Below are 16584 nucleotides of genomic sequence, written 5' to 3'. Positions count from 1 at the left end.
AATAACTCGTATAAATTCCGACTTTTTCTTCTCTGCGCTGTTGAGAGAATAATCCCTTCTGTTGAGCTTTTTCACGTGTTGTTAGCTATAAAATAGCTACCAAACTCTTCCCTAGACTTGAATAAGACCATGTACATGTTAATCCATCGTCAAATTCCTCCAGAAATCTCTCAAAAATCTTTGAAAGTGCACAACAGGACACGTCTCTCTGTTTTAACTTTGATTGCTTCTCCCGGATATTCTAGCCCAATTAAGCCCATGAAATCATCCATACTAGAATTTTATATCCATATCACGTCCATCCCAATCAATTTCCGGTGTTTAATCTCCCTAAAACCGCTCCAACAATCGGATCAAAAATCAACAGCGAAATGCATGGCCTTTCCCGCCAAAACCAGTATTTGAAATTTGAAGAAGACCTCCCCCTATCCAGTTCTGGTGTCCCTTTAGCAGCTGCCTGGAAATGGGTCACCCCTTAGTAATTAGGTTACCCCTTATCCAAAATGAAGGATCCGTATAGCAAGTGTCCTCTGGGGCATTTTCCGCACTTTTTTCGGGGTTCCTCCGGGGTATTTCTGGGATACTTCCGGTACACTTCTGAGGCGCTTCCGGTACGTTATCAACGGAGGTCCAAATGCCACATTTTTAGCCAAATTCGCCGCAAGTGATTATTTTCCAAAAACACCTACAAATACATAAAATAATCAAATAAGTACAATATCGAGTACTAACAATATATACAAATGAGCTATATTAGACACATAAATGCGTCTATCAGTGATCCATGGAACTTGGATGGATACTTGATTGTGTTGAAAGAGTGGAATCCAACTATGGATCACAGAGGAATTTATTTCAACATTCAGCAATATTGGATTGATATAAAAAAGATTCCAATTGAGTTTCAGAATGCTGAGGTTGCAAATAAGATTGCTAGCATTGTTGGGAGAGTGATCAAACTTGAACCTGAAGATGGATGTCCAATGGATATAAACATTGTAAGTGCTCTTATTGAGTTTAATATAACTAACCCTGTGATAAGAGGAATCCTTGAAGAAAATGCTGCCAAATACACTCAATGGATAACAATTTATTTTCAGAAGCAGCCAAGGAAGTTGTGTCCTGCTTGTTTGATTGCCAATCACAAGGAAAGTGAATGTAAAAAGAAAGCTAGCCATGTTCAAATTATAGCAGGATATATATTCAAGTTTGGAGAGGATTTTGGAGAGGTTATTGATCCAAGAGAGAAAAATCCATATTTTGTTGTTGAGAGCCTATTCACATATCCCCTAAGAAGAATAAGAGTAAGAAGAATAGCCAAAAGAAAGCTTTTGTCATCCCTGAGGATGGTCAATTGGTCTCTACAATCTATTCTCAAGGGTCTTCCAATACTCCAGAAAGATCAAATGCTATAAGAAATAAGAGAAATAGAGATTATGGAAGCTCCTCTCAAGCTAGTGATGCACAAAAAGGTGACACTCAGGAATCTCAGATGCAGCATGAAAGCAGCCATAATATGGAGGATTATGAAGCCTACTACAATCAAATGTATAATAATGAACATAGAGATTGGGACATACATGTCAATCAACAGCAGGGAAACCAAGAATGGCAGAATGATCATGTATCTTTCATCTCTAAATTACAAATTTTTGATTCAAACTTTATATTTCAACATCAGTCAATTGCTTTTATCACATATATCTTATCCAGCCTGAATTGCATCCCCATTATTCTTATTTTGGACAACAATATCTCCCTAGTTAGTTGCAATCAAAATTTCATAGCCATGAAAACTCTTGCTTGGAATGTTCAGGGTATAGGCAACAAAAATACTAGACAGCATCTTAGAGATTGTATATACAATTATAACCCTGATATTATCTTCCTCTCAGAAACTAAAAACAAAGATGAAAAAACTAGAAATTTCTTAATGCATTTGGGATATCCAAATATCAATTGTCAAAGCTCAATAGGAAGGTCAGGGGGCATTGCTTTGCTTTGGAAAGATGGTCTAGGTATTAAAATAGATAGTGTTTCTAGCAATATGATGAATGTGATTGTCAATTCTAATGTTCAATATTGCAGCTGGTTCTTAACATGTATGTATGGGTCACATAAAAAAAGTGACAGAAAAACTCAGTGGAATTCACTACAAAAACTGGGATAAAATATGTCCATGCCTTGGGTCATTCTTGGGGATCTCAACATCACTATTCACAGTTCAGAAAAGAAAAGCTTCTCTACTCATCCCTCTCCATTTTATTAGTTTGTTTATGACACAATTGGTTCTCATGGTTTAAGAGACATCCCATTCATAGGATACCCTTTTACCTGGTCAAACCAAAGAAACCTACAACAAAACATCCAAACCAGAATAGATATAGCTTTAGGAAACCCATAATGGTTTACCAAATCCCAAAATTCTATCATAAACAATTTACTGCCCCATGGATCTAATCATGCGCCAATTCTTCTTCATACACATGCTCCAGAAAACAAAACAAAAACCCCAAATAGATTTTATCAAGCCTGGCTAACAAATCCCACATGTAAGGAGGTGATTCAAAAATGTTGGCAGAAGAACAACACATGACAAGATAAGAAGAACTTGGTGGAAAAGCTAGAGGAATACAACTGAAGCTCTTAAGGAATGGAATCACAAGGTCTTTGGACATGTTAAAACAGAGATAAGGAAAACTCAAAGGAAACTTCAACAAACAAAGAATGCCAGAAATCAAGACAAGTTCCAGATCAAGAATCTAAAAGATCAACTAAATTCTTTGTGTAAAAAAAAAGACCTAATCAACTATTAACGAGCAAGAGACTATAAATCAAGTTTGAAGACAGGAACAACAACTATTTTCACTCAAGGGAAAATTACAGAAGGAAAAAAAATAACATAGATACAATACAGGATAAGTATGGGAAATGGACTTCAACCAGAGAAGAGTTAAAACAAGTACTGTTTCGATACTACAATGATCTCTACACTTCTTCCACTCATAACATAGATGAAGACATCATGAAGCTGATAGAACCATGTATAACAGAAGAAGAAAACCAAATTCAAATTCAAACTCCAAGTGATAAAGAGATCAAGGAAGCAGTTTTCTTTATAAATCTTGGGCATCTCTTGGACCAGATGGTTATCAAGCAGGCTTTTATCAACAAGTTTGGGATATAGTCAATGAAGAAGTCACTCAGCTTATCAAATATTTTTTCAACTCATGTCAATTTCCATCAAAACATTAATGAAACTTTTCAAGTTATGATCCCAATAAAAGAAGTGGTTACCAAACCTGAGGAGCTGATACCAATCAGTTTATGTAATATATCCTACAAAATCATCACCAAGATACTAGCCACAAGACTCAAGCCACTCCTACACAAAATGATTTCTCAATGGCAAGCAACTTATGTTCCAGGAATACATATACAAGACAATGTCATTATAGCACAACAAATGGTCCATTTTATGAAGAAAACAAGAGCCTCTCAAGGAATTGTTGGAGTTAAACTAAATATGGCCAAAGCTTTTGACAGAATAGAGTGGGACTTCCTTATACAAATCATGAAGCAGTTGGGTTTCTCTTCAAAATGGTGTGACCTTATCAAACACTGCATAAGTACTTCATCCATATCTCTTCTTCTCAATGGCACTCCTAGAGAAAAAATCTTCCCATCCAGAGGACTGAGGCAAGGTGACTCCATATCCCCATACTTATTCATATTATGCATGGAAGGCTTCAGCAAATTGATTACTAAGGCAGCTCAAGAAAGATTGATCATTCCAATTAAACAAGCTAAATCAAAGTAGTGTCCAGCCATCTCTCATTTGTTTTTTGCAGATGACTACATTCTTTTCACTTAAGCTAGCAAGGAAGCAATTACAAATCTCATGCAGATCATCCATAAATTCACTTCTTCTTCACGTCAAATGGTCAATTTAGAGAAGTAAAGTGTATTCTTAAGCAAGAATGTGACACCTCAAGAGGCCAAAGATATTTCTTCTATGTTTCAGAAGAAGGAAATTGAGCTTAAAGAGAAATATTTGGGAATTAATCTCATAGTTTCAAGAAACAAAGATCAAGCTGCTGATTATGCTGTGGAAAAAATGCAACATATGCTTCAATGGTGGCAAGGAAAGCTCACAAGTCAGGCAGGAAGAAGTACACAAATCCAATCTTCTGTAAGCTCAGCTACACAATACCAAATGAGTGTTTTTCTTCTTTAAGATAAAACTCATGACAGAATTAACAGAATTCAGAGAAACTATTTCTGGAATAAGAAAAATAAGAAGTATTTCTGCTCAATTTCATGGACTTCTATGAGTAAACCAAAGAGATATGGAGGCCTGGGATTCAAAGACTCAAATAAGTACAATCTAGTTATGCTCACCAAGATATCTTGGAGGATGATAACTAATCCAACAGAAAAATGGACTCAATTGCTTAAGGATTTACACTTTCCAAGTAAGGATCCTTTGGTGGATGATATCTCCAGAAAATATTGCTCTTGGGTTTGGAACAACATTCTACATGGCCTCAAAATTTTCAAACAACACTACATATGGGAAAGTGGTGATGGCAGTTCAGTTAAAGTTTTCAAGCATAACTGGATAAGAAAAAAGACAAGTCAGCTAATATAAGTGATTCTCTCAGCTCTCAAGGAAGTCAAATCCCAGGAAATGAAGATCTAAAGGTGTCTGATCTCATTGAAGACTCAAAAAATTGGAATGTTACCCTTCTCAATCAAATATTCAATCAGAACCTATCTCATAAAATAAAATCCATTAGAATACCAGAGGAGGGTCAAGATAAGCTAAGATGGTCTCTTACTGCAAATTCTGTCTATAAGGAGTTAAGCAAGAACAAAAATCAAATTCCTTCATCTCACAACATGAAAGAACAAGATTGGATAAAAATGTGGCACATGAATATTCCTTACAAACTTCAACAATTCTTATGGAAGTGCAGCCTTCATCTCTTGCCAGTCAACAAGAAGTTAAGCACATACATAAAAGATATCAATAGTTTTTGTACAATGTGCAACAAGAAGAAGAATCAAGCTCTCATCTCCTTCTTAACTGTGAATTTGATGATGTGGTCTAGTTTGGGATGTCTTCATCTCTTCACCACTCCAAAAATAACAGCAACTCTCTACAACAATGGATAAGCTTTTGGTTCTCTAATAGAAATTCTTTAGAAGCTAATAACCCTGACCTAGCAAACACAGCTGCCTGTATTCTTTGGCAATTGTGGAAAGTTAGATGTGAAGAGTTTTCCAGAACAAGACCCATCATCCTAGGGAAGTTATCAAAAAAAATTAAGTTTTATATTAGTGATAACATCAGTACTAGGAACTGTTTAAACACAAAAAAGGTCGAAGAAAAAGAATATTGGCAAAGACCACCTAGAGACTGGCTGAAAATCAATATTGATGCTTCTATAAATACTGATTTATCTATGGCAGGATTTGCTCTAATAATTCGTAATTGTACAGGAGAATTCATGGGGGCAATGGCCTGCTCAGCAGTAGCTAGAGATGTGATGCAAGCTGAAGCTATGATACTTTTGAAAGCTCTTCATTGGATTAAAGATCTGAATCTTCAAAGAGTCATAGTGGAAGGTGATGACTTGTCTGTTATTAATGGATGTAATATTAACCTAGCTGGTGTTCCTTGGGAAGACCATAGTCTTATTCTAGAGTGTCAACGAGTTCTTGAGGGTTGAAGTCAGTGTGTAGTGTCTTTTAAAACAAGGATCACAACCATGCAACAGATTTGCTTGCAAAACATGTCAGGAGGAGCATCAAATTTCAACAGTGGTGGGATTCACCTCCTACCATTATCAGTGAAATTCTCAATAGAGAAATAAGTTTTATTGCTTCAGAGTCTACTTAGTTAGCGTCTGTTTTATCTTTGCTTCTGTTGTTAGTGTTTGTTGAGGGTTCTTGAGAGTGTTTTGGTCTGTTTGTCTGTATTTTTCTAATACTTCCAATGAATTTCTTTTTGCTCAAAAAAATAAAAATAAAAAGAAATAATGTTTTCGATGGTTTAATAGTTATATAATGCTCTCTCGTAAAATTTATTATGCTTTTAACGATCGTCTTTTAGAACTTTCGGAATTGATAAAAATAGTAAAGTTGTTCCATCTTGGTATTATATGTTTACCGAGGAAGATTACTAAGTTAACTAATCACTACAAGAAAACTTGGTTTAAGCGACCAAAATCTTAGCAAGCTCTCAAAATTTTGGTCGCTTTAATAGTTAAGCAACCATGTTTGCAATTACCAAAAACTTTGGTTGCTATTAACATGCCCCCATTAAATCATAGCTACTAATTAAATTTGTGGGTTGCTCCAGCCTGTTTCCCAGTACTACATAGCGAGTGGAATAGTAGGTTAGTAGCTATTTACTTCAAGCTACCATGTATCAGCAATTCAAAATATGTTTGGCTGCTAAAAACCTGTCTCAGCAACTAAGGTATAGCGACCACCAATTCAGAAAAGGAAAGTGGATGATTCTAATAATGGGAAAGGGAAGCGATCACCAATCTAGTGCTTGATGTTTGATATTGAGATGTTTAATTTTGATTTGTAGAAATTTTACGAGGTGGGTTTCTATTAGAAGTTCTATAGTAATTTTACGAGGTGGGTTCCCCATTCTTTATCATTTTGCTAATCATTTTCATTCAATTGATTTATACACATTCGCAGTATTCAATCCAAAATATATATATTCTACGTATTTTCTACGATAATAATTCACTTGTTCATTCCGTCCATTTCTAATACAATACTCGAAATTCTATCTAATTGAAAACCGAAGGTAATTACCGAATTTGTTTCCAATCATTACCTAACTCTTGGCTTTCTATTGGCCAGATAAATTTGAAAAATCGTATTCCTTGTTCGTTTTGTAATTAGGACAATTTTGTATGATCTTAAATACTCTTTACATCCTAATTGCATGATTAAAAAAAATTTGGGACAGAAAAAAGAAAGAATCGGAAAAATCTGATTCCTATGATTCAACATGAAATTGTTTCAGGTGTTTTATCAAAACCTTGAAAATTTAAAAATTATATCATTAATTCCTTTTTTTCAAAAAATCGGTGGAACTTGACCAATTTTCCCGATTTACTGTCAGTAGTTCCCATCCTCGGTGAACTAATGATGGACATTCAGTTAAAATAATGGATAACTGGATAAACCAATTTATGTAAGAGAAATTGAGTAAGGTCGAGCGAATTGGATAACGTTGATAGATAAAGGGTGAAATACACAAAGGTCGATGGACATTCAGTTAAAATAATGGATAACTAGATAAACCAATCTATTTAAGAGAAACTGAGTGAGGTCCAACGATATAGGGTAATCTATTGATGGATAACAAGTTAAATTAAGTCAAAGCGAAGGAAATTTAGTTTATTTGATCGATAACCATATAAACTCATGGAATCTAAGAAAAATTAAGTGAGATCCAGTAATATTGGACAAGATTGATAAATAATGTCTTTAATTAATTAAGGTCGATGAACATTCAATTAAAATGATAGATAACTAAAGAACCTTATGATTTTTGGGAAAATCTGAGTGAGGCCGATTGACATTGGGTAAGATTGACAAATAAAAAGTGAAATTAAGTGAAGCCACGAACATTCGGTTTATTTGATAGATAACTATGTGGCGAAATTGACTAAGGTCGATCGATTGAGGATGCACTTGTATAAACCAAACAGTAGGTTTCGGATAACAAGGCCGGTCTAATTTATAATCAGGAATCTATTTTTAATGACAAAGTTGGTTCAAGTAGTGATAGTGTGTTATACCGAATTTGAAGTTCGAATGGACATTGAGTTTCATATTTAATGATTTCGATGATGTATCATGCTAAGTTTCAAGTCAGAACTCTTCTGAAGCTTCGTGGTTCATAGTTTGTATGCCATTTTACCACATTTAAAGTACGAATCGACATTGAGATTTTCATATTTATTTATTTTGATGATGTATCCTTCTGAGTTTGAAGTCAGAACCCTCCTAGAGCTTCTTGGTTCATAGTTTCGTTGTCGTTATACCGAATTTGAAGTTCGAGTTGGCATTGAGCTTCATATTTATCGATTTTGATGATGTATCATGCTAAGTTTGAAGTCAGAACCCTCCTGAAGCTTCGTTGTCGTTATACCGAATTTGAGGTTCGAATCGACACTGAGCTTCATATTTATCGATAAATATGATGTATCATGCTAAGTTTGAAGCCATAACCCTCCCGGAGCTTCGTGGTTCATAGTTTCTATGCCGTTATACCAAATTTGAAGTTCAAATCCATACTGATCTTCATATTTATCTATAATGAATAGTAGAAATTACTTCATGACCTATATGACTATTAGAAATTACTTTATGACCTATGCGGCTAGTCGAAATTCAAACCGGAAACACACAAAGAAAGCACAAAAACACAAAGAAACACACCAATTATCGATTTCATTTTTCATTTTCCCGATTCATTCTTATGTATTTTTTGGATTTTTTTATATCATGATGTCGATAACAATGTCCTAAATTTATTAATATTTTTTTTGGATTTTTTTCGTGTCAAATGTTGATAACAAAATCGGATACATGAGTTCGTATTAGCACAAACAGAAAAACACTTACTTCTCAATCCGCATGAACATCCCAAATATAATATCAACCGTCAAGATCTTTTTCTTGATCCGTATGAGTAGATCAAACAAAATGTGGTTCGTCGATAATTTTAGTTTTCATTTTGGTTGTATCATCAACTACTCGAACTCTAATTCCTTTTGGTTCTCTCTTTCTTTCTTCCTCTCCTCCGAAGCACACCGTCGGCGCTGCATCACCACCGCTGCTCTTCTCTCAATCCCTCTTATTCATCTCCATTTCTTGATAGAATTGACCCATCTTAATTCTCATCTACAATTTCTGGTGAAAATCATCACAACCTCAGTCACATAAACTCAACAATTAAATACCTCAGATCCACCTTCTACAAACCCTAAATCAAACGAAACCCGATTTCAATTCGTAATCTGCTACTGATTTCTTCTTTCACCGATTCAATCTCAGAACCCCTTTCAATTTTTCATTCAACATCTAACCTAGCCATAAGAATCATATATCTCCATCCCTGAACATCGAATCAATAACATAAAATTCATTATCTCTTCGATTTGTGGAATTGGTGTTGCTGCTGCTAGAAATCAAGATGGATGGTGAATTACAGTTAGGGTTTGAACAAGAAATTGGAGATGAAGATTTAACTGAACTGTAGATGGAATTGATTACAGAAAAGAAGGAATTGAAATCAATATGGATGGTGAATTACAGTTAAACCCTATCATTTTTAATGTTTATAATTTTGTTTTCGTGGCCATACAAACACTGAAGTTCGGTCTTACAAAGATCTTGAAAGTAAAATGCTTAAGAAACTAAAGAAATCAATGTTTTTAGGGATTTTTTTTCTCTGATTGTGCGGCTTTTTATGGGATCCCATATTATGAAAATGTAGTTTCAGATGTAATTAGGATTTTAGAGGGGTTTTTTGTTTGGTAATACTTGTCTGAGGCTTTAAGCATCTCATTTTGATTGTTTGATAAACATTTTGTTCCATGCTTATTATGTGTTTGTTAATATTCCTCTGAGAAATAATTATTTTGAAGTGATTTATAGTGTGATTCATTCAGTAACTTGAAGGAAGTTCTTTGATAATATAGTTGGATTATAGTAGCCTTTGATAATATGGTTGATTATAATAGGTCTTTCTCTGTATTGTTAGCATGGGAGATGAGGGTAAAGTTGTTAAAGTTTTGGTGAATTGAATATGGTTTAGTCTTTCATTCGTAGTCACTTATTCATTTTTGTTTCTTTCATAGTGTTTACATTGTGATGAGCTAGAACGGGATTATCACAAAGTCTTGGGGAGGTGATCCCTTGCACTATTCTCTGCCAGGTAGAAGTGTTATTGCAATTCTGGCGAGTTGAAATTTAAGTCACTTGACTTCTTACATTTTCTCAATTACCCTGTGTTGGTTTGCTAATTTATGCAAGTGGTTAATTGCAGGAACATGTCAAATTAGTTCTATTTGGTAATATAGGTTAAGTTTCTCTTTAGCACTGTTCGTTGTTTATCTCCATTGAAGTGCCTAGACATGCAAAAGAACTTGCTGACACTGGTTTAACTGGAAGTTGTATCATGGTACAGGACATAGCCATGTCATTGGTATTCGGATTAGGATATTGAGGGATTATCTTTGAGGAATCTTTAGCATTCAATAAAAGTGGAGTTGGATTATTGATGGCAGTTAGTTTATGGGTTATCAGAAGCATCGGGGTAAGATTCATTTCAATTTCTTGAGATTTCAACTTAATGGGAAAAGTATATAGAAACATGATACTGGCTATTTTCTTTTTCGAAATAATCAGCTGCTCCTTTCATTTCTAACCTCTCTTATCTGGAGGTTTTCATGTTTGTTTCTTTCCCCTATTAAGTTCTTATTTGTTTGGTTGTGATAATTTGTTGTCTTTTCTGGTACAGGCTCCCTCGACTGATATAGCTGTGAATGAGCTCAGTCATACATGTGCAGAAGTTAGTGAAATAGTATTTTTTTTTGCTTGGTGCAATGACCATAGTAGAGATAGTTGATGCTCATCAAGGATTTAAACTGGTTACTGATAATATAACTACTCGGAAGCCACAGACTCTTCTTTGGGTGGTGAGTGGTCGCTACTCCTCATTGACTGATTCTTCTGATTCCATTTCCATATTATGACATGGTGTATTGGTGTTACCTCTGTTGTTTCTATTGATCCATTTGCTCCAAAAGCATATAAGTAAGGTGTTATGCACTTTTTACTGTCAGATGCCTACATATGTATTATACAGCCAAAATAATCCTTGAAGTGTTTGTTCACACTATTGTAAAATGCATTCTCAGCAGAAACATGTATATCTGTTTTTCATTCTAAAAATCTGCAAGGACAGAGAATCACTGCCATATTTTGATGGCTCATGTTATGAAGTTCTGGTGGCTTCCGATTATCCCATCCATGTCTAAGCTGAAATATTGAAGTACATTAGATATAGATTTGCCTAAGAGTATAGTCATGAAAATATATTCTTGATGTAAGTATACATTAGATGCTTTTTGATATCTTCATGTGATTGAAATGCATGACGTTGCTGTGATAACACCATGGGTTCTTGCTGTACATTTCAGGTTGGAATTGTCACTTTCTTTCGAAGCTCAGTCCTTGACAACCTAACATCCACCATTGTGATGGTCTCGTTATTGAGGAAACTAGTGCCTCCATCGGAATACCGAAAGTATGTCCCAATCATGTCCTTTGTTTCAGATGTTCCTGGCTAATAATGACATTCTTCATTAGATCATTTCTAAAATTTATATTATGAATATCATTATCTTTGATTTGACATGTTCGTGTTTTGTATAATCTGAATTAGTAACATTGTGGCAAAAAGCAGACTACAAGTTGTGGAGATTCAGGATTTGCTGGTTTCTTTACACTTGAATGATGAATGATCAGATAGGAACTTAAACACAAGAATGATGGCAGTATGAATCTCTTATTATGAGCTTGGTGCTACAAAATCGAAGGAGTGTTCATCTTTAGTTTCAAAATTAAGGAAATTGTAATCAGTATTTTTTAAAGAAATGATTAGTTTGTATTTTTGATCTTTTTGTTCCTCTAAAGATTGTCTTTTTTTTTTAAGAAATGATGTAAATTGATCTATGTGATATAATAAAACATGATTCAGTTTTTAATTTGGTTCATAATTTGTTTTAGTATCAATTTTAATTTTAATTTCAATTTAGGATTATCTAAATCGAAATAGGCCAGATACTTTCGGCTCCAAAATAACAGATGTAGCGGGCAAAAAGTTTGATAGCTCAAAAATGTAAGCAACCAACTTTAGGGAAAAAAGTTTGGTAGCTCAAAAATGTAAGCAACCAACTTCGGTAGCTCAAAAACGCAAGCAACCAACTTCAGGGCAAAACATTTGGTAGCTCAAAAATGTAAGCAACCAACTTCAGGTATTTCACTTGCTCTATTATGGTTGGTCTATCTATGAAGTGATCAACGTTTTACTTGCTGTATTTTGGTTGGTCTAGCTTTAAAGCGATCACTATTTTGCTTGCTCTAGGGAGGTCGGTTTAGCCATGAAGCAATTAAGAAAAAAGACGCTACATGATAGTTGCTTGATTACTAAAGTGTTTGCCTAGCTGCTCTAGACTTGTAGAAATCCCACCTTTTGTAACTCGAGAGGGAGAGCCAAATTAAGTCGTTTTAAGGGTTAGGGCGACTCAATATGGGCTTTTCCAACCAAAAATGCCTGGTCGCTTAATCCAACTTTTCTTGTAGTCAATAGACTAAGCAAAAGTTGAAGAATCATAAATATATGTTGCTGCTTGCTTAAAATGATCACTAAATCAGAGTGGCGCAGCGGAAGCGTGGTGGGCCCATAACCCACAGGTCCCAGGATCGAAACCTGGCTCTGATACTCAGTGTGGCTTCCGATCTATTAAACCAGAAACCATAAACCCTAACAAAATGTCGCTTACTTTTTTAAGAACTCCAACACCAACTATTAGACACTGTGAAAGGAATAATAACAGAAGTACCACTATTAGATGCAGTGAAAAGAATAGCACAAGTTTTAATGGAAAAGAAGATGGAAGGATTTATCCTAAGTTGGTTGTTCCTAAGTTATCTGTATCATCAAGAGGTAAACATCAAAATCATGCTCCCATTGCTGATCATATTTTTAAACCTGCAGCCAATTTAAAATCGACAGCGTTTGGATTTGTGTTACCCCAGTTGATGATTAAGAATTCAATCAAGCTTGGGGATTTCATAAGAGTAACAAAAAAAAGATGGAGGTGTATCCGAAGGCCTTGCAGTAACAAAAAATGGATGCCGGCTTGAACTTTTCCAAAAGAATAGGATTGCATTAATACCTTTCGGCCGTGTTGCGCCGTTGGAAAGAAATCTGGCTGAAACATTATGGAAGGAAACTAAAGTTGAAATTTCTGTTTCGGATGAGTGTTTTGTTTTTGATCCGAAAGATTGTGGAGTGGAGGTGATCTTTGAAGTTGAAGTTGAACTAGAAGAAGATGTTAAACTAATTGGATACAACGTTGAGCTCTCTTCCTTGGATCGGAAGAAATTAGAACAAATGCTGGTTGACAAGGCACAGCGTCAGGATTCCCAGGAGGAAACGACAGATGCTGCTGCGATCATCGTCCCAAAGAAGTTGAATGCGGAAAAGCCATCAAATGGGCAGCAATAACAAAGGTAATGAGTCTATAATGTTAAGTCTCAAAACTTGGTTATTTCAGCAGCGAGTCTCTAACTTTGGATTTTATCAATAGGAAACTAGATTTTCTCTGATAAAATGGATGGCAATCAAAAGAGGCACTGGTTTGGTTTGCAAAATCTGTATTCTGAAACATAAAATAAGCAGACTACCCTAAATTGTTTTTGCAAAAACGATAGTGAACTTGCTATTTGGTGACGGCATAAAGTGATTTCAACTGTCCATATATTTGTGAATTCGCCTTTATCTAGATATGAATTTGTCATTCAAAGGTGACTAAAGTGTCTATATATGCAGGGGTGTGCACCAAAAGATACCTATCACCAGAGAATACGATACACTTGAATTTGAAAGATCAATAACAATGAAAAAAGAAATCCACCAGAGCATGTATATTAGGCTTCTAAAGGCTGTATAACAACATGCTTAATTTGGGTCCTATTGTACGTGTAAGTAACGTGTACTAACCCATCAGTACTTTGTATTACAGCAGGATAAGAGAATTCCATACCCAAATCCTCCTCTAATGTCACCAAATCGTTCCAGGAATCACCATCATCTTTAGAAACAGCTACATTAAGCACACCTCTTGATATTGTATTATAAGCAAGCAACAAACGACCATCATTCAATTTGACACCATCGAATCCTGAATTTGGATTTGGAAGATGCGTAGGTTTTGCGTAACTCCAATTAATTCCATCATCATGCGACTCTGACATGTAAATCTTCTCTAACCCAGTGAAAGACCGAAGTAAAACACGTAAAATGCCATGCTCTGTAAGGTACGGAACTGGTTGAATCACTCCTAATGGTTCATTTTGAATGCATATTGGTCCATACTTTTTCCATGTTTTTCCTGCATCCGCCGTAACCTCAACCCATGAACCCCATGAGTTCCAACTCTCCACAGACGATCCACAATACAAATTCCCATTTTGCAGCAAGATTGGCTTATTCTTGATTGGTCCCAATACTCCCGGAGGGAGCTGTTCGCGTTCCGTCCAAGTAGTACCTCCATCAAGAGATCTCTTCATACATCCACTCCAATTTTGCACATCCGGCCCAACTTTATAAAAGAGAAGCAACTCATCATTAGAAACCTTAAATAACACAGGATTCCACATTGGAACATTAGGCTCTTCATCGGCTATAACCGGGGAATGCCAGCACCCGTCCTTGTACCTCTGCAACCAAATCTTGACATCCGGCGCTCCTTCAAAACTTCCGCCGAAATACGCAATTAAAAAATGATCTTTCTCAACCTCAACAATTGTGGAAGCATGACAACTCTTGAAAGGAACAGAATTCACACCAAATGTGAACTCCTCTAGCAATACAATTTTCATATCAAAAAACAGCAAATTAATTCAAGTGTGTAGTATTAGTTGTTCTTCAAAGGATCTTAACAGTGAGAAATGATTCTATGATCAATCTTAAACACGAAGCATTGATTATTCACTAAAAACAAAGCGTTGAAAATTGAAAAATAATATAAAAACTCACAGCAAGGATTTGCATGTGAAGATAGAGATGAAGCCGGTATATTAACATCGACAACGACAAATTAGCATTCAACAAGACTAGATTACAGTATATTTCTGATTTTGTTGTTTATCAAGATTCTTTATGATGGAGGCTAAGGTTTGTCGAGTTGTAATGTAATACAATTGAATGACAGCTATGTTCACTTAAATATGGCTCAAGTAGTTTGCAAAAAATTGAGAAAAGAAATACTGCAGAACTTGTAGAAGGCCTAGTCGTTGAAGATTATCTGTGGACTTATATTTTACCAAGATGATTTGACTTGGATATCGAAAGAAAGGGTGCGGTTTTTATAGATATGTAACATATCGATCAAACAAATAAATAAAATAAAACGCAAGTACAATTTCTCATCTTTAAAATGATAAATTTTGATAGATAATTTTCTTACTAAACATCAAGTTAACGACAATCCAAAGGACTTATAAACCAACCGCACCCTTGACCCAACAAATTCTTTTACTAATGATCAAGCAAAATTAACAAGTTAAATGATAAGCAAAATATTGCACATATTTTAATAAATAATTCTAACCTCAGTCCTACGCTACTTAATCACTAGATTTAAGTATCTATTTTCTCTGTCTATCTCAGACCCAAAAGAGGTTTACGCAATTTCTTTGTCTCTCTCAGACCATCCATGATTCTTGAAGTGTCTTTGTACGTCTTTCTTCTACAAATTTCATTACATTTGTTTCTCCTAATGCTTCCAAAGAAACAAAGCTGTAGATGTGTGATAGTGGTGCGTTCCAATCACTCCTCTCGTCATAGTCATAGAACTTCAAATCGTCATATTTTGAAATGGAAAAATTTGAACTAGACCCGTAACTAGAGCAACAAACAACTTCTCGTCGACCATCTGTTAATAAAAGTTCACCCATCTTTGTAATGGAAAATATTGAATATCTTCTAGTAATACCATTAACCCAAGAGCTATAATATCCTGCATATACCCCTTCTAAATTTACTGTGAACTGTCTATTCCAACTCCAGGACTTGTAATACTGTTCGTTCATGTGGTAATTACTACTATTACCCTCTTCTTTATTCTTCATTAAAAGCCAAATTTCTATGGAGCCGAATCTAAAGTATTCAATACACAAACAAACACCGTCTCATAACAAAGATTCTTCTGGTTTCATATTCATGAAGCTGCTTGTTTGGTGTACTGAGCAAATGGAACTCCTCGTCAGCCAAATCAAACACGACAATACGCGCAGATTTTTCACAGAGCCAATGAAGAGCCCCATTAACACAAACACCTGAATGACCTATGATATGTTTCGGCCTTAAGTAATCGTAGGTTTCTCCCACACTTCTCCACATTTGTCGCGGTACTTTAAATACCAAAGACCTTGATCGTTATCAAAGCCAACGAAGTTCATCCTCCCAGAATCAGAACCATAATTAAAACGGCTTTTGCTGCTGCTGTTGTGCTGGTGCATGAGGATCATGACCTTGTTGTCGCTGCAGATGTTCATGAGCAAAGGATCTACGTACTGTTTTGCAATCTAATACCAACTTCCCTGGTAACCTAGAAAATATATTCCACGATATTTCTTGGGGAAGACGGTTAAAAGGATTATGGCCAGCCATCTCTTGCATTAAAACCTACGGAGCGTTCGCACAACTAAACAATGGTACTCCTATATTGTGAAGAACGCACAAGAAGA

General features: G+C 35.4%; 1 protein-coding gene and 1 non-coding gene across 2 annotated transcripts; one reads left to right on the top strand and one right to left on the bottom strand.

Annotated features, from left to right (window-relative positions):
- The first annotated feature begins 12478 nt into the window (after positions 1-12478).
- TRNAM-CAU lies at positions 12479-12550 on the top strand. The gene has a single exon. It is a non-coding gene; the product is annotated as a tRNA-Met (tRNA).
- Positions 12551-13609: 1059 nt separating this feature from the next.
- Positions 13610-14750, bottom strand: LOC113339405. The gene has a single exon (XM_026584688.1). The coding sequence runs from the start codon at positions 14713-14715 to the stop codon at positions 13762-13764; it is 954 nt and encodes a 317-aa protein (XP_026440473.1). The 5' UTR covers positions 14716-14750; the 3' UTR covers positions 13610-13761.
- Between the last annotated feature and the right edge of the window lie 1834 nt (positions 14751-16584).

The sequence above is a fragment of the Papaver somniferum genome, unplaced genomic scaffold (assembly GCF_003573695.1).
Source record: "Papaver somniferum cultivar HN1 unplaced genomic scaffold, ASM357369v1 unplaced-scaffold_21, whole genome shotgun sequence".
In the NCBI taxonomy this organism is placed as follows: Eukaryota; Viridiplantae; Streptophyta; class Magnoliopsida; order Ranunculales; family Papaveraceae; genus Papaver; species Papaver somniferum.
The sequence above is the reverse complement of the archived record's forward strand: the minus strand, read 5'-3'. Positions and strand labels throughout refer to the sequence as shown.

What these genes read in the sequence shown, in the direction of transcription:
- LOC113339405 (XM_026584688.1), bottom strand. Translation starts at nt 14,715, where the DNA reads ATGAAAATTGTATTGCTAGAGGAGTTCACATTTGGTGTGAATTCTGTT.